Source organism: Zootoca vivipara, chromosome 11 (assembly GCF_965207765.1).
Source record: "Zootoca vivipara chromosome 11, rZooViv2.hap1.1, whole genome shotgun sequence".
NCBI lineage: Eukaryota > Metazoa > Chordata > Lepidosauria > Squamata > Lacertidae > Zootoca > Zootoca vivipara.
Window position 1 is genome coordinate 17,348,469 of NC_142594.1, and position 24,316 is coordinate 17,372,784.

At 42.5% G+C, this 24,316-nt stretch overlaps 2 protein-coding genes across 6 annotated transcripts in view; one reads left to right on the top strand and one right to left on the bottom strand.

Moving 5' to 3' along the window:
- Nucleotides 1–8,058, top strand: part of TOP2B (DNA topoisomerase II beta) — a 45,880-nt gene extending 37,822 nt beyond the window's left edge. The window contains exons 32-36 of one of the 4 annotated variants that reach the window (XM_060280662.2): nt 519–598; nt 1,463–1,573; nt 4,582–4,707; nt 6,156–6,256; nt 7,567–8,058. In XM_060280662.2, the coding sequence (XP_060136645.2) occupies nt 519–598; nt 1,463–1,573; nt 4,582–4,707; nt 6,156–6,256; nt 7,567–7,728 (580 nt within the window). In that variant the 3' untranslated portion in view covers nt 7,729–8,058. The remainder of the gene's footprint in view (nt 1–518; nt 599–1,462; nt 1,574–4,581; nt 4,708–6,155; nt 6,257–7,566) is intronic. The other 3 variants (XM_088653755.1, XM_060280663.2, XM_088653756.1) reach the window with 3 other exon arrangements.
- A 52-nt stretch (nt 8,059–8,110) lies between these two features.
- RARB (retinoic acid receptor beta) overlaps nt 8,111–24,316 on the bottom strand; it is a 107,414-nt gene continuing 91,208 nt past the window's right edge. For both annotated transcript variants that reach the window (XM_035128838.3, XM_088653757.1), the window contains exons 5-8: nt 22,085–22,261; nt 15,164–15,368; nt 13,030–13,188; nt 8,111–9,578 (exon numbers count right to left, since the gene is read on the bottom strand). In XM_035128838.3, coding sequence (XP_034984729.2) covers nt 9,382–9,578; nt 13,030–13,188; nt 15,164–15,368; nt 22,085–22,261 — 738 coding nt within the window. In that variant the 3' untranslated portion in view covers nt 8,111–9,381. The remainder of the gene's footprint in view (nt 9,579–13,029; nt 13,189–15,163; nt 15,369–22,084; nt 22,262–24,316) is intronic.

Sequence of the window (24,316 nt, forward strand, 5' to 3'; positions counted from 1 at the left end):
TCAGGCCAGCTGCCCCCCAAATGGTAGGAGAGATTAAGTGATTCACACCCCAGAACTCTTGAGAAAAACAACAACTGTAGCTATCCTGAAATTTTAGCAAGATTCAAGCCATCAGAAGGAGAGAAACCTTGCCTGCAAATTTAATATAATTCTGGCCAAAAATAAAGAAGGATTCTTTCTTTGGTTGTAATGGCGGGGGGGAGAGAGAGAGAGAGAGATAGATACAATTCAGTTGTGTACAGCACCCAAGCCTTTGGATCTAGTTTGGTTTCCCCATTACTGAATGGGGTGGGCAGGGGGTGGGTAACTTCAGTCCCCAAGCTGAATTAGGCAGCACTTATGAATTTGTGCAAGTCAAGTTGGACTCTTTATGAAGTGGTGAATCAGGGTCCGTGATTGGTGACCTGCATTCAGGCTTATGTGTTTGCAAATTGTGCAGAGCTTCTGCCCTTGTAAAAGTAACTAATGGTTTCAAGTGCATGGTGCAACAGATACTTAAGTTTTCATTTTTGCAACAGGAAGATTTCCCCAGAGAAGACTAATCAAGACTTCGGCAACCTCTTCACCTTTCCTTCTTATTCCCGGAAAGCCAATATTGGTAGGTGTGTGTGAATATAGTGAGTATTTCTGATATATCTACAAAGATAGCAACGTGCTTGGGATATATGAATTCCTTAGGTCTGCCTCCAATTGCATACCTCAAGGAGCGATCATTTTCCAGTCAGGCAGTCAGCCATCAAGATTTCAAAACTTTGAATTGTATGCGCATGAAGGAAGCAAAAGATGTTTAGTATGCAGTGTGCTGGTCTTGTTCCCAAGAAGCTTAGAAGCTGTCTGGAAAAAGCTCTGCCACCGTGGTCATGCCAGATGCCAACCCCCCCCCCCCCCCAGAACCTATGTCCCTGAAAATGGTAGGCCTGCTGTGTTGTGGTCCATCCCTGAGATATGACAAGCTGTAAAAGGGTTGCTAGATAATAAGAAGACCAGGACCGTGCTGTATGAAGTACACACGATGCTTCAACTTGTTCTGTGAACCGCCCTGAGACCTCTGGGATATATATATATATATATATATATATATATTTCCAGTAAATAATAATAATAAATCACTTGCACTGGTTTCTCAAGGGGTGAGACAACTTGGTGTGCAATCCAGTGAGCTTTGCACATGCTGAGCAAGCCGACCACTTCTCCCCGTTAAGTGCCCATCCATCATCTGCCACTGTGTGGGTCACGAAGGAGTCATCCATACAAAGGCACAAACTGTGTAATCTTAGAATTAAGTGGATGCTGGCGAGCTTGAATGGGAGGTAGCATATTTCAAACATTGTTTAAGATCTTGTCTGTGTGTGTGTGTGGAGGGGGTAAATTTAATTTAAATGTGAGGAAGTAGAAAGCGTTCCTATATTTAGCCTAACTGTGAAAAGGGTGATGACATGACATGTTAAAACCTTTTATTTAGATACATCCAAGTTTGACAGTGATGAAGAAGATTCAACACCAGTCTTCTCCTCCTCTTTTACTCAGAAACAGACAGAGAAACCTCCAAGTAAAGTAGTAGTTGCTAAAAAAGGCAAGTATTTGGATTTGTTGGTTACCCTGCTCATTTAAAATAACGCTCTATTGTGTTGCAGCAAAAGAAGTGGTAGCATTAAAGGTAAAGGGACCCCTGACCATTAGGTCCAGTCGTGACCGACTCTGGGGTTGGCCGAGGGAGCCGGCGTATAGCTTCCAGGTCATGTGGCCAGCATGACAAAGCCGCTTCTGGCAGACCAGAGCAGCACATGGAAACGCCGTTTACCTTCCCGCTGTAGCGGTTCCTATTTATCTACTTGCACTTTGACGTGCTTTCGACCTGCTAGGTTGGCAGGAGCTGGGACCAAGCAACAGGAGCTCACCCCGTCACAGGGATTCGAACCGCCGACCTTCTGATCAGCAAGCCCTAGGCTCAGTGGTTTAACCACAGCGCCACCTGGGTCCAAATTAATATCATGGCAAGCCATGACCTGAATACGGTGGTACCTCGCAAGACGAATGCCCTGCAAGACGAATTTTTCGCAAGACGAATGCGTCTTGCGATCTGATGGTGACTCGCAAGACAAATTCGTTTTGTGAAAAATTCGTCTTGCGAATCGCGGTTTCCCATAGGAATGCATTGAAATTTAATTAATGCGTTCCTATGGGCAAAAAAAGAAATTTCAATGCATTCCTATGGGAAACCGTGATTCGCAAGACGGAATTTTTGCAAAATGAATTGTTCGCGGAACGAATTAAATTCGCCTTGCAAGGCATCACTGGACTATTCTTTAAGCATCAGTGCCAAAGCCTTTTAGTTCCATAATCCACCTCTAAATATATTGGGGGTTTTTTGGGGGGGGGGTACCTTTGGTCTGCTTAGCCTTGAACTGTCTACCCTGACTGGTAACGGCTGTCCTCTGTCTCAAGCTGAGGGTCTTCCCCTGTTTTGCTACCTTTCTGACTGCAGGTGGCAGAGACTGAATAGGACAGGGGTCAGCAAACTTTTTCAGCAGGGGGCCGGTCCACTGTCCCTCAGACCTTGTGGAGGGCCGGACTATATTTTTTTTTTGGGGGGGGGGAATGAACAAATTCCTATTCCCCACAAATAACCCAGAGATGCATTTTAAATAAAAGGACACATTCTACTCATGTAAAAACACGCTGATTCCCAGACCGTCTGCGGGCCGGATTTAGAAGGCAATTGGGCCGGATCCGGCACCTGGGCCTTAGTTTGCCTACCCATGGAATAGGATTTTAATGTTCTTTAATGTTCATAGTATTATTAATTAAATATGTTAGTACAATTTTTTAATAGACAGCTAAGAAAATACATACCTTTCAGTCTCAAATAAAATCACCAAGGTATTTAAAACTACTTAGTAGAGATATCCATGATTTCACTTCTTTGGATGTAGCAAGTTTTTCTTCTACCTCCTTTCTGGAGAATGAGTGCAATGCAGTTCCAGCATGAAAGGAATACTTTGCCAAGTTTTTCTACTTGATAACCGTCTGCTGTCTACACTTACGGACTATGAACTTTCACACTAAGAAAGTACAGCAGTTGCATGTGGAGAGAGTCCCATGGACATATATTGCCTCCACAAAGCCCTGCTTCCCTGTTACCTTCTCCCACTTCAGCCTAAACTAAGATGATGAGAAACGGAAAGACTGAAGCAAAATATAGGAGTCAGACGCCCACTGACTATCCTATGTAATCTTTGCCTGTGCTAGGGTGAAGGGAAAGAAGATCAAGGAGAAACTTGTGTGCATATTTTCTTTTTGTTGTTGTTAATATTAGCACAACAACATTGGACGCGGGTGGCACTGTGTTCAAAACCACCGAGCCTAGGAGGTTTTGTGGTTTGAATCCCCACGACAGGGTGAGCTCCTTTTGCTGGGTCCCAGTTCCTGCCAACCTAGCAGTTCGAAAGCACGCCAAAGTGCAAGTAGATAAATAGGTACTGCTCCGGTGGGAAGGTAAACGGAGTTTTCGTGCGTTGCTCTGGTTTGCCAGAAGCGGCTTTGTCATGCTGGCCACATGACCCGGAAGCTGTACGCCGGCTCCCTCGGTCAGTAAAGCAAGATGAGCACAGCAGCCCTAGAGTCGTCCGCGACTGGACCAGGGGTCCCTTTACCTTTACCTTTAATATTAGCACAATTCTTCTGTAGTGCCCTAATATTGTTTTTAAAAGATAAATCCATAGTATCACAGAGGGATAATGTTAATCATAACAAAATATGCAACAAAACCCCGGGCACTCAAACTAATATATATATATATATATATATATATATATATATATATATATATATATAAAACTAGCGTATTACTAAAAGAATATTCTATATTACCAGAAGGGTATTGCATTCCATTTCTGAATTTCACTAATATTTCCTATAATAAATCAAGCATACCTATATCTGTTTTCCAAAATTCATCTACATGAGTTGTGTTTAAAAAAATATCAAATATGGAATTTAGTTTTCAACACACAATATAACACGTCAAGAAGCACAGCAATTACCCTTCTTTATATGTTAGAATCAGAAGCAGAAAATACTGGTGTATAGTTAATTGCTAATAGGGGCAAAGTTACATGTCGCTCAGATTTGGAAATAACAGTTGCAGAAGATACGGGACTGAACTGACGTTATTAGGAAAGAATATAAAATAACCAGCAAGACAGGTCCATAGAAAGATGGGGATTTTTATTAACTTTTGGAATAATATCCTAGAAATAATATCCTAGATAACATAGTCCTGTGTAATTCTTTCCCACCCACATGATTTTGCATCCCATCTTCTTTAACAAAGTCAGATTTCTAATCCTTTCCTTCTTACTTGTCGAACAAAGCAAGCAAGTTTGTGGGTGGGTGGGTTTGCAATGAACACAAAGGATATCTGAACCCACACATGCAGAAATTCACAAGCCATTCCTGAGCCTTTAAAAGTGAAAAAGAAAACGTAGGGAAGAAACAGAGCATTTCTTTGTAGGGGCTCGGCATACTTGTACGGAAAATCTGTTGTACTCATGATAATGTAGTATTTCTTAATATAATTAGCAGCAAAACTGCCGGCGGATGTGCCCTCTAAACCGAAAAGACCTCCTAAGCCCAAGAAGATGGAAATAATAAACTCTGATTCAGAACCTGAATTCGGCATCCCAAAGAAGGCTGCAACTCCCAAAGGTAACACTTTGGATGTTGCCTATTTTCGCTTGATGTAGCAATGTGAGTGTAGGTGATACCAATTCTTTTTTTCTTTATCTCGGAATGAAGATCGTTTAATTGGAATGAAGCAGGGGCGGAGTGCAAATGAGCTGCGGCACTTCTTTCTTGCTGTTGCTGTTAATATGTGAAAGGGAAACTGACCTTTTAGCAAGATGTACATTATCTGGCTGTGGATGCAGATCACACATATCATGCCCTTGTGGGGGCTTGCATTTCTTATTCACACTGGCAGCGTGAAGAGATGATGCATGAAGCTGCTTTGAGGATGGGATGGAATGTAATCAGGATGTGGAATCAGATATGATAGCCTATGATAGCTTATGATAGCCTAGCTGGAGAGTCACATTCACACAAACTGCTATGTAGTATCACAAACCCTTAGCAGACCTTAAATCTTGTGTTCAACTGTTGTCACCGAGAGAGAGAAAAATACACTTTAAAGAGAAATAATTTTTTTAAATGGAAGAGTTTGAGAACTGCAAGGCACACTGTGCTATTACTATAAACTTTATAGTGGACACAATGTTTTTCTTTCTGTGAATGCAGCTGTAGCCATAGCCCTTACTGAGTATGAAAGCCCCATGAAGTTATGCTAAAGCAAGAGTGGGGTACCTTTGTTTCCTGCCTGCCCCCCCCCCCCCCATGTTGCTGAACTACAAATTCCATCAGCTCTAGCAAACATGGATAGTGGCTAGGGATGGTGAGTGTTGTAGTTCAGGAACATCTGGAGCCTGAAAGGTTCCCAACTTTTGTGCTAAGGGGTGAATTGTAATAATTAAATCAGTCCACAAATGGTGAATGAACATTTAGCAATGGCAAGTGATTTTTGATGAAAAGGTAGCATGTCTTGGCTCTAACAATAGTAATTGTAATTGTAATCAGTCAGCAAAAAGAAAGGGAAGTTTCCTGTAACTATTGGTTGTCTTAGCAATCAAAGGATTACTTCTTCCGCAGTTCTTTAGTCCCTAAAATGAGACTCCTGTGAAATGAAATAGAATTTGAGTTCCATAATTAATGTCTTGTTTGATGATGATAGAAGATACTGAGCTGCTAAATTGGTAGCATTAGCTTTCATTTTGCACTAGTACAAAGGTCTGGGTTGTGGAAATTTGGGTCTGACGTTTCTGGAAGAGGCAACAGAATGTGTTGCATTTCTTTTGATGCTCAGGTATGGGGCATATACTGGGAAGTTTTTTAAAATACCTTTATTATTGTAGAGGAATTTCAGTTCTAATGTGTTTTGTTAATACACATAATCAAATTCCTGTAGAGAATCATAGGTAAAAAAATTCCACTTGATTCAATCTATATTCTACTAAAACTGTCAAATAACTTTCAGATAATCCAATTTGCTGTTCTGAAACATAAAAATAACTGTTGCATATATATTTTCTTTAATGTTTTAGTAGGAAAAGGCAGAGGAGCAAAGAAAAGGAAAGCATCTGGTTCTGAAAACGAAGGTGAATATAACCCGGGGAAGAAAACACCCAAGTCTACGCCAAGCAAGGTAAATTCAGCATCTACAAGTTATTCCGACTTGTATTATTTTTATTCCAACAACATAAACATTCTCTTCCTGGAGAATACAATAGTCAGTTAGAAGGTTAATAATAATAATTTAAAATTTCTGCCGGCAAACACCAACACGTTAATATAAAACATTTAAAAACAATTACAAGCCCTAACAGCTAATAACCTTAAGGTTTCCAGGGACAATATCTTTCAGCCATCAAATTCCTGAGTAAACAGGAATGTTTAAAGTTCTTTCTAAACATTTCTAAAGAGAGAGATGGATGCAGGGAGGGCAATTCCACAAATGGGGAACTACCACTGAGAAGACCCTTTCGTGGATCTGTGCCAACAGTGTCATCCTCAACAGGGTCTCCCTTGCCAGTTGTAGAGCTGGAGATATGGGGTGTACTCCTAGGTGCTTGTGTCCCAAGCTGTTTATGACTTCATATGCTAGTACTGACACCTTGAATGGGACCTGGTAGCTCACTGGCAGACAACGCAACATTTTCAGAAGTGGAGACCCATGTGTCTCATCAAGCTGCTCCGTTTACCAGCCTAGCAGACATATTCTTAAAAGACCTACATTGGCTCCCAGAAAGTTTCCGAGCACAAAGTGTTGGTGCTGACCTTTAAAGCCCTAAACAGCCTGGGCCCAGTATACCCGAAGGAGCGTCTCCACCCCATCGTTCACCCTGGACATTGAGGTCCAGCTCCAAGGGCCTTCTGGTGGTTCCCTCGCTGCAAGAAGTGGAGGTTACAGAGAACCAAGCAGAGGGCCTTCTCGGTACTGGCGCCCAGCCTGTGAAACGCCCTCCCATCAGATGTCAAGGAAATAAACAACTACCTGACTTTCAGAAGACATCTGAAGGCAGCCCTGTTTAGGGAAGTTTTTAATGACTGATGTTTTAATCTCTTGTTGGAAGCCGCCCAGAGCGGCTGGGGAAACTCAGCCAGATGGGCAGGGTATAAGTAATAAAATTGTATTATTATTCTGCAGTAGCTGCAACTTGCAGTCTTCGAGTTAATGTAGAGTCCATTACAGTAGTCCAGGCAGGAGCATGGACAACTAGGCCAGACTATCACAGTGCAGGAATTGCTGCAGCTGGCAAACTAGGCTAAGTCACAGAAACCACTTTGAGAAACCAGGAGTACTCCTAGACTACAAGCATATGTATGTTGAAGATTTTGGTTGATTAAGCAGGGAATTTAGGTAACAGTTAAATTATCGAATTGATGTTAAAAGAACACTTCACGTGTGGTCTTCACTAACTGTAAAAAAAATAAATAAAAATCCTTATCAAACAGAAACCGAAGAAAGCCTCCTTTGATCAGGACTCAGATGTAGACATCTTCCCCTCAGAGTTTGCCTCTGAGGCAGCCTCCAGGCCGCGGACTGGACGGGCGAGAAAAGAAGTGAAATATTTTGCAGAGTCTGATGATGACGACGATTTTGCGATGTTTAATTAAGTGCCCAAAGAGCACACAAACTTCCAACAAATATCTTATGTTGTCCCTTTGTCCCTTTTTGTCGCAGACTTTTTGTACATTTGACTTATTTTATGTGATGATGTAATTGATGGTTTTTTTCTTATTGTGCGTAGGCATTTTAACATTTTGTTCTTACACCGACAGTTTTATGCTCTTTTTTACTCATTGAAATGTCATGTATTTGTCTGACCGGCTTGTAGAAATGTTCTAGGGAGCTGTGCAAAAGCACACATTTTAACTGTCATGGTTGCAAACTGCAAACCTGCTTTTTGAAATGAAGTTTAAACATTAAAAAAAATATAAAAACCATTTCCTTGTGCTTGGGGGCTTGGACTAAAAAGACACTGTTTTTGACCACAGGTTTAAAATAAATATATTTTATTCTTTGCCAGGAGATTCCATGGAAAAAGGTAAACAGTATATGAACATAGAAAGCATTGTTAAACAATCTCAATGTACAAACAGAGCCAGTGAAAGTACATCACAGACTTGCTAGAATATATAAAAAAAATTCACTAGTGCTTTAAAATGAAACCTAAGAAACTGACACTTAAAAATTGTAACCACGCTACCACATTTTCCACTCTGTTTTATGGTGATTAACAAAGTCAAAGAGGCAGATTCTAGTCTCTGCTTTTGGGTATTCTAGTGACAGCCCCTTGTTACCAGAGAGGAGGACTGTGGGGCTTGGGGGCGGGGAACGACAGTTTCTCCATATTTGTTTTCACTAGTGTCACCAATTCAGAGGTAGTGAGTATGCCTGGTCATTATTAGCCCACGAATTTTCCCCTAACAGCTTGTGAACAAGTGAACAAAAACAAAAACAAAAACCCCCACATTAACACTGGAAAGTGTTTCTGCCTTGAAGGCTACAATTGAAGTTAAAAATTTAGTATTTATTTTTAAATGTAGAGAAGTCAGCCAAGTAACAAACCCCCTTGTAAATTTTAAAGTGACATTAACAGTAAAACAAATTACATCCAAATAACTGGTCTGGCAGTTACATGTATACAGAAGTTCCTTCTGCTAGTGCAGTGAATTTCTTTGTATCCTTTTACAGGGAAAGAAAGAAATACAAACCAAGGCCATTAAAAAAAAAGAGCAAAGACAAGTTTTCATCCTAACCAAATTAGAATGTCTCTTAGAACTTTTTTTCACCTGGACATGTAAGCGGTCCATTTCGTAAGCATGTTGTCTGGGTCATTTCATGTACGTAAGAGAAAAGGAGAGCACCAAACATCCAGTAGAGAAAGTACAGGCCCATATATTTTGTTTATGTACAAAGTCATCAGAAATGGGTAAAAACCATAATTTTAACCTCTTGTCTGAGATCTGTCTTGTCACCGTACAATCTTGGATTTCCAGCAGAAACAATTGAAGCTTAACTAGTTTATTATTTCATGAACTAGTTCATTTAGTATTTCAAAAGTTTATGGTTTCAAGTTAAGCTGCAAGGCATCTGTTTGGGTATGTGTGTGTGTGTACACATAATACGGATACACATGAAAAGTTCTTGGTCCGTGTTGGGTTTTAGTGTGTTTATATATAAGTCCAGAAAATGAGCAGCAGTAAAGACTATTCTTGCGTCTCATCCCTGTCTATAAAATGTAAGGAATGTCACTGGAGAACATCTTATTGCACCAGTGGGGATTGACTCACACTGCTGTTATCCACGGAGCTTGGGGAGATGCTAGGACTGTGCTCTGTTGTGGTCCCGGTTGAGCTTGGGGTCAGTGGTTCGTGTCCTTCTGAGTTTTCCAACATTTCTTGGATAAGAGGCGGCATAGAGCCAGGGATTTCCATTTTCAGTGTAATAACACGTTCAGCGCCTTTTAAAAAGACAAATACAAAAACAAGATTTAAATTTATCAAGTTGGGTTTCTTTAAAGTAAAATGCACAGCATTCAGCGGACAGGAAGCCCAGAGACTAGGATTAGCCTCTCTTTCAGGCGGAAGAGAGGCTTGTGCACGGCAGGAGCCAGTTCTGTGTATGCACAAGAAAGGGAAAGTGCTCAGAAGCAACGTTTGCCCAGGTAGAAGCACCTTGTTCAAAGCTGCTGAAGAACACATCCTTTTCATGCCACAATAGACTATACTAAAAGTGGAGTCACAGGTCACTTACTTCAGGGGTCACTTTAAAAAAGAAAAAGCTCTTACATATCAGGGGAACCCATATTTTGTAATCATCAGCCACATAGCGCAGCAGGCTTCTGTAGGCGTCTGCTGCTTTGGATGCCCAAATATTTTTTATCATGCTACATAAGTTATTTAGCTTACCAATGCCAGGTTATTGTAGCTGTGCTATCTATGACCGATTCTTGTGAATGGTTCCATCTCCCACTAAATATATCAATTGCCGGTTACAGTCATACTTCGGTTTAAGTATGCCTCAGTTTGAGTATTTTCAGTTTAAGTACTCCGTGGACCTGTCTGGAACGGATTAATCCACTTTCCATTACTTTTAATGGGAAAGTTCGCTTCAGGTTAAGTACGGACTTCCGGAACCAATTACACTCGTACTTCGGGTTAAGTTCGCTTCAGGATAAGTACGCTTCAGGTTGAGTACTCCATGGACCCGTCTGGAACGGATTAATCCACTTTCCATTACTTTCAATGGGAAAGTTCACTTCAGGTTAAGTACAGACTTCCGGAACCAATTGTGTTTGTAAACCGAGGTACCACTGTATTACCAATCTGCTGCTATAAAGGGGTGTACGTTTAAAATACTTAAGCTCTCGTCACCATTGCCTAATTTTTGCATTTTATTCCCATTCGACTACCCCCTTAGAATTTTCACCTTTAAAAATCTGCCAACTAAGATTTCATTTTGTGTATTTAATGCACTGAATGCGAGTCCATGACAGTGTCCAGCCAAAATAAAAAAATTAGTCTACTGCAGCAACAACAAAGAGTCTAGGTTAAGACTAAATATTTAACCAAAGATGCAGAAGCACAATAATACTTGGCTGACTGCATGGACAGGTTACAAAGGAACACAGGGCTGCTTCAAGTGGTAATCATACAGTAAGTAGTCCTAGTATTCCACCCTTTATATGTTAAAAGCCATAGGTGCAAATAGAGATGTGAAGGCCTGGAAAAAAACCAGTCCCTCACCCCCCCTTTTTTTCAAAAGCCAAAATGGGGGGGGGAGTGTGTGGAATATTCAAACGATATCAAACTCCCCCCCCCATTTTTACGGAACCCCCCCACAAAAACCTGTCCCCCCCCATTTTTTCCAGGCTTTCCCATCTCTAGACAGTGCAAAACATTTGCTCCTATTTTCTCCATGTACTTCTCTGCATGGAAGATGTGAGCAACAGCTATAGAATGGCAGGAAGGAAAGTCAAAACCCATTCAATTTATCTCCGATTTCTGTATCTTCAATGCTTCAGGACAAACAGTAGTGGAGAGTACTGGAGGACGTTGAAAGATAAATTTATTTACCAGAAATCAAATAACCACCCCCAACTTCCTCTTATAAATTGGTTTACTAACAAAACTAATGGATCAGTAGGATTCTTTTAATCACTCCTGCCTAATGAGAATGCGGAATTATTGTGTCACAGAGAGAGTGAAAAAAGCCTTTCTGTTCAATTGGTGGGTTATGTTTTCACATATGTCTCGGCGGGTTCCAAAGCTGAAATATAACTGGAAACATTTACAAGTTAGCTAAGACCAGGCACCCCCAAACTTGGGCCCTCCAGATGTTTTGGACTACAATTCCCATCATCCCTGACCACTGGTCCTCTTAGCTAGGGATCATGGGAGTTGTAGGCCAAAACATCTGGAGGGCCGCAGTTTGGGGATGCCTGGCTAAGACCTTTAAACACGTTCCCACTTAAAACTTTCAGTTTGAAAGCATGTGAGGACACGAAGTTCGGAGCGAATAATTTCTAACCACAACCTTATGAAAAGTTAGAGTTGTCTATACTAATTGACAAACACTGTTGGGTTGTGGCTATAATGCATTGCTAAATGGGAGGGCTGCTCACATGATGCTAAGCAAAAAGGGAAAATTGACTGTCCTTATATACAAGGTATTTGAGTTTATACACTTTAGGCATCTCCAAGGAACTGCAGAAGGAACTTAACCTCCAAAGAAAGGGCATAACACTGCAGACACATTAAACAGCCACAATCTCTTCATTTAGGCACTCTAGGCAGCTTTCCTATCAAAGGGGGCCCATTTCTTATAAAACCAGAGAGGTACAGGCAGGTTTTGCCTAGAAAACAAACACACACAGGCAGCTGCCAGGTGTTGGGAATTCATTCCCCTGCAATAAAGTATAATAATATAAACTGACTGTTAAGAAATTCCTGGAAAATTTTCTTAGCTTAATGCAGTGCTAAATATATATACTGCTATCGTTTATGCTTTCTGTAATAATTTGGTATAATAAACCAATGTAGCCTCTATATGCTCACTGGAAGGACAGATCCTGAAGCTGAGGCTCCAATACTTTGGCCACCTCATGAGAAGAGAAGACTCCCTTGGAAAGACCCTGATGTTGGGAAAGATTGAGGGCACTAGGAGAAGGGGACGACAGAAGATGAGATGGTTGGACAGTGTTCTCGAAGCTAGCAACATGTGTCTGACCAAACTGCGGGAGGCAGTGGAAGACAGGAGTGCCTGGTGTGCTCTGGTCCATGGGGTCACAAAGAGTCAGGCACGGCTAAACCACTAAACAACAACAACAGCCTCTATATATGATTGCATGAGTATAAACAGTTCAATCAGAAATAATGGTTCACTAGAATCACTTGGAAGGTTTTCTTCAAGAAGGTACTTCTACATTTAGAGGGGCTGTTCTTGGGGACAGGTATGTGATCATAGCGCTGGAGTTTGCGTATGCCCCTCTGAGCTGAATGCTGCCATGGGTCAAGCCCATCACCGCTTGAACGGCATGGCAAATCAAGTTCATCCATGGTTAGATGACATGACTCAATAGCTGGGCACAGGACTCTAGACAAATTCCATTTCAGGAATCAGAGCATAAATGTTTTCCTACCAAGCAAGAGTCATTATTCCATAGGAATCTACCCTGTTTCTCATATTTTAAGACATACCCATAAAATAAGCCATAGCAGGATTTTTAAGCATTCAAGGAATATAAGCCATACCCCGAAAATAAGACATAGTGATAGGCGCAGCAGCAATGCCGGCCATGGCAGGAGGAGGGGAAAAATAAGCCATCCCTTGAAAATAAGCCATGTGTGGTTTTTTTGAGGAAAAAATAAATATAAGACGTGTCTTATAATATGAGAAACACGGTAGCTTACCTTTTGCACTGATACTGCGTAGATCTGTGATTTTCATTAAGATCTTTGGAAACATATGAGGCTTGTTGGGTCTTCTTTTTCTGATGTATATTTTGAGAGCCTCCAACAACGGCTCTTGTAGTTCATCTACCTTAGCTGGTTCTTCGAGGTCCTGGCGGTCTGGAAAAAAACACACAAATATTACAAGCAGTGAAAAACAGCAAACGGCAAAACTTTAGGGTCGGCATTCAAATTAACATGACCCAATTCTGCCTGTTGCAAATTCTTTGCTTTCCATGGCCCAGATCCAAGCTAGCATGATGACACTTCTGGGCTTTTCCTGAGCAAACTGGCAATGTATTTAACAAGTCTGGAAAAACAGTTCCTGTTCTTCTTTAAGGCTATAAACAAAGACAATTGCACTGCCATAACTAACTATATATTTGTGTTTACTTAAGAGACCAATAATAAAGTATAACTTTACTCATTTTGAATTTGTAAAATGAAACCCAACTCAAAAATGTTTATTTTTCTACGGGATATCTTCTGGCCATTTCATCTCTCAATCGGAGCGCAATGCTATTATCCCTGTGTGCCAGTAGGTGTCGGCATAACACTGAGTTAACTAAGAGCCATTGAGTTAAAAATAAATAAATCGGAGGCATGTCACTAGTGCTTCCTGTTTAATACATTTGCCTCCAGATTTTGCCTAAAGGCAAAGGACTGTCCTGTTTAGATGAAACATCTGTAAGAGTCTCGAGCGATTCAAAAATACAGGATTTGTGAAAACTTTTGTGGTTCATTAAACTACAATGGTTTATCTGTAATGTACATAGGATTTGATGATCTGCACATGATATCTATACATTAGGAATAGCTTCAAAATCCTTTGGCACAGGCGTAGTCCAGAAATGGAAGATTGAAAGAAAAGTTCAAACTTCTGCCTTCTCAGCAGCCCCAAATCCAGGGAAGGGGTGATTTTTTTAAAAAATTATTTATTCTTATACATCATCCAAACAAGCATTGAATAAAATGAACAAATAATACAAAAACAGAAGAAAATGCAAAAACAAAATTACAAGGATGTAAACATAATAACATAAATTGCAATAAAAATATAACACATTAAAAAGGTAAAGGTAAAGGGACCCCTGACCATTAGGTCCAGTCGTGACCGACTCTGGGGTTGCGCGCTCATCTCGCATTATTGGCCGAGGGAGCCGGCGTATAGCTTCCAGGTCATGTGGCCAGCATGACAAAGCTGCTTCTGGGAAACCAGAGCAGCACATGGAAACGCCGTTTACCTTCCCGCTGTAGCGGTTCCTATTTATCTACTGGCATTTTGATGTACTTTCGAACTGCTAGGTTGGCAGGAGCTGCGACCGAGCAACGGGAGCTCACCCCGCCACAGGGATTCGAACCGCTGACCTTCTGATCAGCAAGCCCTAGGCTCAGTGGTTTAACCCACAGAGCCACCTGGGTTAATGTAAAAACACATTACATTCTCCTAAAAAAGGAAAAAGAACAAAAAATAATACCAAAAAAGAAGGGGGGGGAATTGACTTCCAACTAATTCCATGTTAGAACATTTCTCCAAAAATTTAAATGTTAGAACATTTCTTCAAAAATTTAATCATTACAGATAACCAGCGATATGAGGAATAAAGATCCACATGGAGTTCATAGGGAAGAGGTGATTTCATCCCTCTTTCTGCAGCCTGTTTTGTCATGACTGCAGCTAAGACAGCAGGGCAATTTCTGGCTACATTGGCTCCCATTTTTTCATATGGTGTGTGTTCCCACTAGTCTTTGTGACACACCATAGCACCATATAGTGTCATTCCCCTCTCCCCACACCACTATTTCCCCTCAAAAAGCCATGTTCCTCAACCTTGGGTCCCCAGATGTTGGACTACAACACCCATCAACCAAGCCAGATTCACCAATGGTCAGGGGTGATGGAAGTTGTAGTGCAGCAACACCTGGGGCCCAAGGTTGAAGAACACTGAGCTAGGCAAGTTCAGTAGAAACGTCTCCTTGGAAACAACTCTTCATGAATTCTAGTAAACCCTGAAGATACTAGCACTTGTCGAACACAACTTCCTTCTCTGGCCTGTGCTCATTTCAGCATATCAAAAGCTAAAGCAAGACATACCGCCACAGATTAAGCAGATGGCACTAAGCAGGCCAGTTTCCGTGTCATCCATTTCCAAGGGCAGGAGCTGATTGGCAAACGTGAACACAAGATCTGTCAAGGGACCAAATCCTGCGTTATGCATCTGAGTTCGGTTCAGTGTAAGGCCGTCGGAAAACGTCATCGTGTCTTGTTCGGGCGTGTATCTTGTGCAAATTCTAAGGATCTGGGGGTCGGGAAGAGAAAAGGCATTTTGTTTATGGACATTGCAATTACGGAATTTATAGAGTCCAGGTGCCTGGATGTGTTCTTCAAAGGCAGATGAAGGAGCTGTCTCAGTCATTGGGAAAGGACCACATCAGATTATGGCCTTCTTGAGAACTCTACAATTATAGGACCAGAGAAGGAACGACCGCTGGGAGGAGCGCAGGAAGAAGCATCACACCACTAGACGCCTTCATCTGCCCCAGCTGCAACAAAACATGTCTCTCCCGTATCGGTCTCTACAGATAACAGCAGGCACTGACTTCACTCCCAAAGGCACACTCCTCTGTTGTCTCCCAAGACAGACAGATAAGATAAGATAAGATAAGATATCTTTATTGTCATTGTCCCCTTGCGGGAACAACGAAATTACTCGGTTGCTACATCCACTCAGATAAAGCATTCCGCATAATCCAAAATTACAAAACCTAATTAAAAACAGTAAATATAATACAAATAACAAGTAAAATAAGATGACTTCAAAGTCCAGGCTTTCCATTTAAGGCCAAAATCGCTCTAGAGAAGAAACTGTTCCTGAGACGGCTCATTCTTGCCTGCATAGTTCTATATCTCCGTCCCGATGGCAGAAGCTGAAACAAATGGTGACCAGGGTGCGTTGGATCTCTTGATATGTCTAGTGCTTTTCTATGGCACCTGGTGGTATAGATTTGTTCTAAGGTGGAGAGTGAGCAGCCAATAATGCTCTCTGCTGTTTTAATAATTCTACACAGCCCTGCTCTGTCCTGAGAAGTACAGCTTCTGTACCACACACATAAACCGTACGTGAGCATGCTCTGTATGGCACAGTGATAGAAGGCAAGCAGCAGCTTTTGTGGAAGATGGTTTTTCCTTAAAATTCTCAAAAAATACAGTCTCTGCTGCGCCAACCAAATCTAGCTGAAGTTCAGTACTTCCTACATCCTGATTTTAGCCTGATGCTTAAGTGCAGTGGGTGCAGCCAATCCTACACATGCTTAGGTGAGACTCGGTGAGTTCAACAGGAGCTGCTCAAAAAGCGAAGCTTGAACAGAACCTGCAGCCACCGTCTCTCCCACTGGAAAGGTCCCAATGGGGATTTAGGAGGGCTTAATCTTGGCTAGATTGTGTCCTGCATTCACCCCGCACACGGGTTTGGTTTCTGCTGTTTTCTCAGATCCCCTTTGACCCATAGATCCTTATTAACAGCAACTTTTAGAAAGAAGAATGACATAAAGGTCTGAGAATTGCCAGTGGGAAGGATAAACATTCTGAGATTTGCAGTCTTAAATCCATGTCAAGAAAAGTAACTGAGGAATACTAACACCACCACCACCACTTCCATTTCTTGTGCCCAAGGAAAGCTTCTTAGCTGTGGGCGAGAGGAAGGTGGTAACAGCAGCTCCTAGGAGCTGCATGGGCTGACGAGGTATTCAAGCAACAAGGGTTTCCTTTCCCAAGGTAAGGTAAAGGTAAAGGGACCCCTGACCATTAGGTCCAGTCGTGACCGACTCTGGGGTTGCGCGCTCATCTCGCATTATGTTTACTGTTTGCTGTTTACCTTCCCGCTATAGCGGTTCCTATTTATCTACTTGCATTTTGACGTGCTTTCGAACTGCTAGGTTGGCAGGAGCTGGGACCAAGCAACGGGAGCTCACCCCGTCACAGGGATTCGAACCGCCGACCTCCTATCAGCAACCCCCTAGGCTCAGTGGTTTAACCACAGCGCCACCTGGGTCCCTCCTTTCCCAAGAACCCACCTCAAATGTCCACACCATTCTTATCACATTATTTGCAAAGGTATCCACAAAGCATATAACATACGCAGAAGTTGCATGATGATAGGTTCTTCTGCTTCCAGCTCAGCATGCAGGAAGAAGCCACCTGAATCTATCCCCTCACTCTTCTCTCTCCCCCCCCCAGGAGAACGGGAGAAACAGTGGCTCATGCTATGCCAATAGATTTGAGAAATAAAGTGACATATCCCAGACTTTTGACAGACCAATTCAGAGTTTGGTGGGAGGAGGCCAACTCTGCTTATTCTTATTCTCTCTCTCTCTCTAATTTGTATTTATTATTTTTATTTATAAATGGATGTCCTGCCTTATCCATGTGAAAGAGCATCTTTGCACTCTGAAAAACAATGGAATTTGCTACCACAGGATAGAGCAGGCACCCCCAAACTTCGGCCCTCCAGATGTTTTGGACTACAATTCCCATCTTCCCCAACCACTGGTCCTGTTAGTTGGGGATCATGGGAGTTGTAGGCCAAAACACCTGGAAGGCCGCAGTTTGGGGATGCCTGGGATAGAGGGATGGCTATTGACGTGGATGACTTTAAAAGAGGATTAGACAAATTTATGGGGTGGGGATAAGGCTTTCAGTGGTGACCAGCTTTGAGTAGAGAACAGAATGCCAGACTAGATGGGCCTTCGAAGCCACAAGAGCTCTTCCAATTCTCTAGTCTATTTTCTTTAACGTACGAAATTTATCTACGACAACGTCCTCTTCCACCCGGCTGCAATAAGATATATTGGTAGGGTATGAAGCCTGTGTTGTGGCTCCTCTGGCAGTATTCTTGGTTCAGCCCTAGGCCGGTTTTCCAGAGCAATGGCCAAAGGAAAGAACCGGGGTGGTAGGATCTTCCTTTCCCCCAGAAGAGTCTCGCCAAGAAATAAAACAGCACATCTGAGCAGGTTTTCTTCAGAGAGGAGGGGAACAATGGGCAACGTGAGTGAAAAGGACCCTTCCCACAGTCCCCGAGAGCAGCTGACATTCAGGGAACCTGAGCTGCCTCTCGTTGCTACTTGGGGAGAAGAATGTGGTCTCTTTGGGTTACATATCATACTGCCAGTGACAAACGCGGCGGCATATTCCGATGCAAGGCGTTTCTCTTATTTCATGCTCCTTGTTGCTGTTGACCATAATCTGGTTTTATCGAGCACAGCAAACAGGAGGGTTTCATGAGAAATTATTTATGAATGGCAGGAGCATGGGAGACACAACCCCAGAGAACCCCACCCCACTATATTCGCCAATGAGGGCAAGATACAGTTTAGAAACTTCCCACTGTGTTTCTCGTGTTAACACACACACACACACACACACACGGACACAAACTCAATGCGATGATTAGCAGGCCGCAGTTTACAGCTACGTTCTCTGTTCTGCAAATGGTTCTCCATCAGGGCTGATTTGGGGCGCAAGCAGCTGCGTTTCCTTTCAAGGTGCCACAGCAAGCAAGGGAAAGGTGGCTTACACAAATGCAGCTTCAATCTAGTTTCTATACTGAAAGTTCTCATAACATGAGATTCGTGTTAAGACTCACAATTAAAAAAAACACACGACAGGCAACAGCTGAAGAAAAGCACACACAAGATCCCAGGGTATGGTCTGCCTGCACATGAGGTCTCCGCCTTGCTGGGGCTAAGCAGATAAGGGTCTGGTTATGGGCTGGATGAGAGACCACATGGGAAACACATGTATGCTGCCTTGGGTTCCATGACAGGAGAAAGGCAGGATAGAAATGTTAGGGAATACACAAATCCAGTGACATGCTCATTACTGGCCTTTTCAATGTATTTGCCCAATGCACTGCTCACTCTGCATGGGGCTACCTTTGAAGGGGACCTGGAAACTACAACTAATCCAGAATGTGGCAGCTAGACTGGTGACTGGGAGCGGCCGGACTGGTGACTGGGAGCGGCCGCCGAGACCATATAACACCGGTCCTGAAAGACCTACATTGCTTCCAGTACGTTTCTGAGCACAAGAAAGTGTTGGTGCTGACCTTTAAAGCCCTAAACAGCTTTGGCCCTGTATACCTGAAGGAGCGTCTCCACCCCCATCATTCAGCCCGGACACTGAGGTCCAGCTCCGAAGGCCTTCTGGCGGTTCCCTCGCTGCAAGAAGTGAGGTTACAGGGAACCAGGCAGAGGGCCTTCTCGGCAGTGACACCCTGCCATCAGATGTCAAGGAAATAAACAACTATCTGAGTTTTAGAAGACATCCGAAGGCAGCCCTGTATTGGGAAGGTTTTAATGTTGATGTTTTATTAAGTTTTTATATGTGTTGGAAGCTGCCCAGAGGGAAACCCAGTCAGATGGGTGGGGTACAATTATTATTATTACTACTACTACCACCAGTACTACGGTACTACTACTACTACTATCTACAACCCAGAACTAAATGAAAGGGAAGGAAAAACTGGAAATGTTTGGGGAACTCAATCTTTGCAAGTCCCGAGTTTATAATGACCCAACTGCACCACAACTGGCTGCCAGGGCGCAATCCACCAAGCTAAGCAAATATTTACGAGGATAAGGAGGGTGTTCTTAAGCAACCAAAATTACAAGCGATTGTGTCTGGCAGCTGACAAGCATTCCTGGAACTGACAGGCTGAAAATAGATGGCAGGCATCTTAAGAGTGAAGGGCTGGAGAGGGAAGTTTAAGCTATGTAAACTCTCGCTCAACTTTAAAACAAAACAACAGCAACAACAATATATTAACCGTTGTTTTTTTGTTTTTGTTTTAAATTGCACTCTCAACCTCCGTTCAGCTCCCTTCTCATATCACTGCAAAGGAATATGCTTGGGAACCGTGTCATATTTTATAAATTAACAGTACACTTTCCTGGGGGGGGGGGGTAAAGAAGAAGTTAACTATGCCTTATCATAACAGCGCTCACCAAGGCAGGCATGCAGTTCGTAATAAATGGCTCTGTCTTGTGGTGAGACCACACACAAGAAGGAGGCGACGGCAGCAGGCCAGTATAAATAGACGCCGGAAAGAAGAAGAAGAAGAAGAAGAAGAAGAAGAAGAAGAAGAAGAAGAAGAAGAAGAAGAAGAAGAAGAAGAAGAAGAAGAAGAAGAAGAAGAAGAAGAAGGGACTCTGAGACGGGGATCTTGGGAACTGCAAGGCCAGCTCCTACGATACTTTCCCTCTCCTTTTCCACTGTGCTCTCTTCACCCATATACATCAGTGTCCTACGGTAAGGACTGTTTGCAACAGCTTGTGACAAAGCAACGAGAAGAAAAATGGTCAGAGCAGGTAATATTCTCCTCCCCGGGATCTTGTGTGAAGTCACAAGGAATTATGGGAGCCCAATTCCTTGGATGGGAAACTTTCCTGAACAAACTGTAGGCTGAGCCAAACACAATATGCACAGCAGAGGACTGGGCCACCCAACAAAGGGCGGAGAGGAAACAGCTGATGATCTGACACCCATATATTGCAAGCCCAGACTTTTGTGGAGCTGGACTGCCCCTAAAGGAAAATGCATGTAGTCGGGGGGGGGGGGGTGGTCCAAAATCCAGAGTTGCCACTTGAGGTTCAGCTCATAAAGCATCTACAACCCTATCTGGGCAGAGATAACCTTGCCACAGTTCTGCAGGTAAGCTCCTGGATAGATTACTGAGGAGTTACACATGGGGGCTGCCCTTGGAAATGCTTTGTAAGCACCAGGTGGCCCCCAAAAAGGACAGCAAGACCATTAATGGGGACTTTGTCATCTGTGCTAGCTTCCCGTCTATCTCCAGGCCCAATTCAATGTGCTAGTCCTAAATGGCTTTGGCGCAGGTTACCAACCTCTTCCTCAAGACCTACCCAGACCTTAAAATATTCATCAGAGGCCCGTCATCAGCTTTCCCTGTCTAAAGAGGTGAGGCAGGTAGCCAGTACGAAAAGAGTGTTTTCCGTTGTGGTACATTCCTTGTGGAACGCTCTGCACATAGAGGTTTAGTGCCAAGCGAATATCTTTTTAACCTCCCAGGTCTTTTACAAGTATGTTTCAGTGCATTTTAGTACTCAGCACACATTATTTTAAACTGGATTTTAGTACAGTTTTAGAATGATTTTATCCTACTTGTGTTGGTTTTATATGGATCGTTCCACTAAGTTTACTTTTAAAAAAATGGATTAATGGGTGGTTATATGCATACCTAAATAAATAAATAAATAGACTAGTTAGAAAAGCAAACTATTCCCCCCCCTCTTTACATGATGTTATCTTGAAGAAATTGACATTTGTAGTCTGCCACTCTTCTGATGTCTTCCTCATAGCACTTCTTTGAGGATAACAAAGCCAGATTTAATATCAAGGCTGTGTGTGTGCTCTTACACTTCAAGAAAAGACATCACAATTTTGCAACAGCTTAATGCAAATTCTGGTAAGAAAAGTTCTGTGACCTGCATACAGCACAAAAAACAGCAAATTTGAAGATATTGGCATAGTTTAGTTCTTAGAAGAGGTGAGGATCATCGCCTGAAAATCGAAAATCTTCCTGAGACTCATCCAGCTTTGAGGGTTAAACTATCTATTGCCCAAACACTTAAACTCTCCACAAACATATTGCAAGCCTAGTTTAGTAGAAACCACATAGATAAAGGCCACTGTTTGTGTCCATGTTTGCTTTCAGCAACATAGAAAACCTGGTTTCAGTCATTCAAGTTTCTCACTATACAGTGGTTGGGTTGCAGTCAAGTGAAGGGTTAGAGAATTCAGAAGGAAACATTGTTGCTCCTCAAGTCATTTCAGTGGAGCCTGCAAAGGATACACAATATAAGTCCCTTTGAACTAAATCACAGCTGAAACAGTTGCTTAGCAGTGGGTTGGGCCATTGCCTGGGTGTTGCTGTTGTTTCAGCCACCAGTAAATGACAGCAAAATGCAAGTGACTCATCCAAAACGAGAAGATACGTACCAAGATGTCCAAGCATGCAGCTTTAAGTAGTGTGATCTGGTCTGCAATTGTCAAACTTGTAAAACCAGGCAGCCGTTTTGCAAATTCCACTATCTTAATAATACACTTGGTTGCAAGTTCGCTGAATTTGTCCCAGAGCCCAAGGTCCAGCCGAACTCGATGGTCAGCGCTAGAGTTCTAGAAAGAACAGAAGGAATCATAAGATCAGCCAATTTCTGTGCAGCGTAGCTGAATCCATATAAATAATGAAGAGTGGGGAGATCCTGCTGCAAGCAATTTTTATTAGCAATCTGAATTGCAGTGAAATTTGCAGCTAGGAATGCTCTTGGTGTAATCATTCAAAAAATGAAAGCTGCCATCTGTCCAGAAGGCAAAATAATTTTCAGCCTTTCCAAATACCATTGCCATTTTTCTTTCCCTTTAATTATGCAATGTTTATAAGCTGGGATTTAAATAAGTGGAACTGGAACACTGGTTTCCATATCTAGGAAAAGGACTATGTCTGGTGGCACATAATTTCAGCACCATGGCTGTGCTCGTGTGCCATGAAAAGTCAGTTAATAGTCTGCTGTGAATACGCAGAGCACACCAGCTTCATGCCCCTGTGCTAGCGAGCAGAAGCAAGAAAATCTGGGTCAGTGTTAGGTTCAAACTGGGTATCCAACAAACCACGACTGGTAAACCAAGAACATAGACAGATTGTGCTTTGTTTGGAGCAAAACAAACCACAACTATTAGCTTGGACATAACACTCAGCCACAGCTTATTGGTCTTGCTCACTAGCAGGGAGGGGCAAATCAGGAGGAAACTATGCATTCATGGTAAACCATGGCTTGCTATGACATGCAAAATGCAGTCAATGTGAGATCTTTTCACATGCTATTGGTTTAGCAAATTAGTTCAAAATAGTTTATCTTGTCTATACACTGGAAGAGTTTTAGCGCTCTGTCAAAAATCAGTGTTATGAACAGATGAGCCATCTGTTATGAAAAAACTAATGAGCCATCTTATACACGATTACAAAACCCTGGATTAAAAAAACTAACACATGTGGTATTGGAGAGTGATCTCTTTATCTCAGCGCACAAAGTTCAACAGTTGTGAAACGTTTGCCTATCAAGAAAATGAAAGTTGTGATGTTTACTTAATGCGTGCAACACTATTCCATGTAGCGGATTTCACCCGGTTTAGCTTTAGAGCATCCCAAAATGATTCAGGCTCTTCCAGCCTCAAAGAAAGAACAGATTTGTAATGCACCTGGACTCTGCAAGCTGCCTGCACCTGTGAAATGTAGAATTAAACATATCCTAAGTGTGCCCCTGCTATTGGAAGAAACCCTTCTTGTGCTTTATCAATCAATCAATCAATCAATCAATTAATTAATGGCCTGTCCTAAGCACTGTGGACATAAAGAAAATGACATTGGTTTAGAACAGGAAATGAACCTTTCACGTGCACAGTGCTGCTACAAAAGTGGGACAAAGAGGAATGTCTGCAAGAGAGCCCAGCAGCTGAGGGTTCCTGGTTGCAAGAAGAAGGGATTGGGGAGAGGTTCAGTTCAGCTTAGATTCTGTCTAATCTGCAGTTTGTGAAACAATATGCAACGGAAGCCCTATCTTCCTTCAAAATTCACACTACTCCGAAATTTGTGCTTCTCCAGCCAAAAAACGTGTACGAGTGTGCTGACAAGTTTCCTTCAAACCTTCCGGGAAAGTCAGGGGTGGAGCAGACACACCCAGGAAACATGGGAACACTGGAACAGGGGTTGAAATGTTCTCCCCATTTAAAGCCTTTGTGCCTTCTTTTGAAGGCGTGAAGAGGGCTACTGAAAGGCCAGGAATGTCACGAGACTTGCTGCTGCTGCTGCTGGATCCACGTCTGAGGCCTATTTAAAACGGGTTTAGAATCTGGGCATTCTCAGACAAGAACTAGCACAGGAGAATGCAAAGGCCTGAAGGACAAAGACTGGTACCAACTTGATGAATGGGATAACTTGAAAACGAGGCAGAGAAACTCAAAAGTTCTGATGAACGGTATAGGTAAATTCCAGGTCCTGGAGCAGTTTGACAAACAGGAAGAGGATCACACAACCATCTTCCCAGCAGCTGAGCCTGCACTCATTTGCTGACAGAAACAAGGCACTCTTGTGACATGTGAAGGAAATGCTTTTGCTTGGGCAGAAGGAAATGTCCCCACAAAACATTTCCTTTAGGAGGCACAATCCAACAGGAA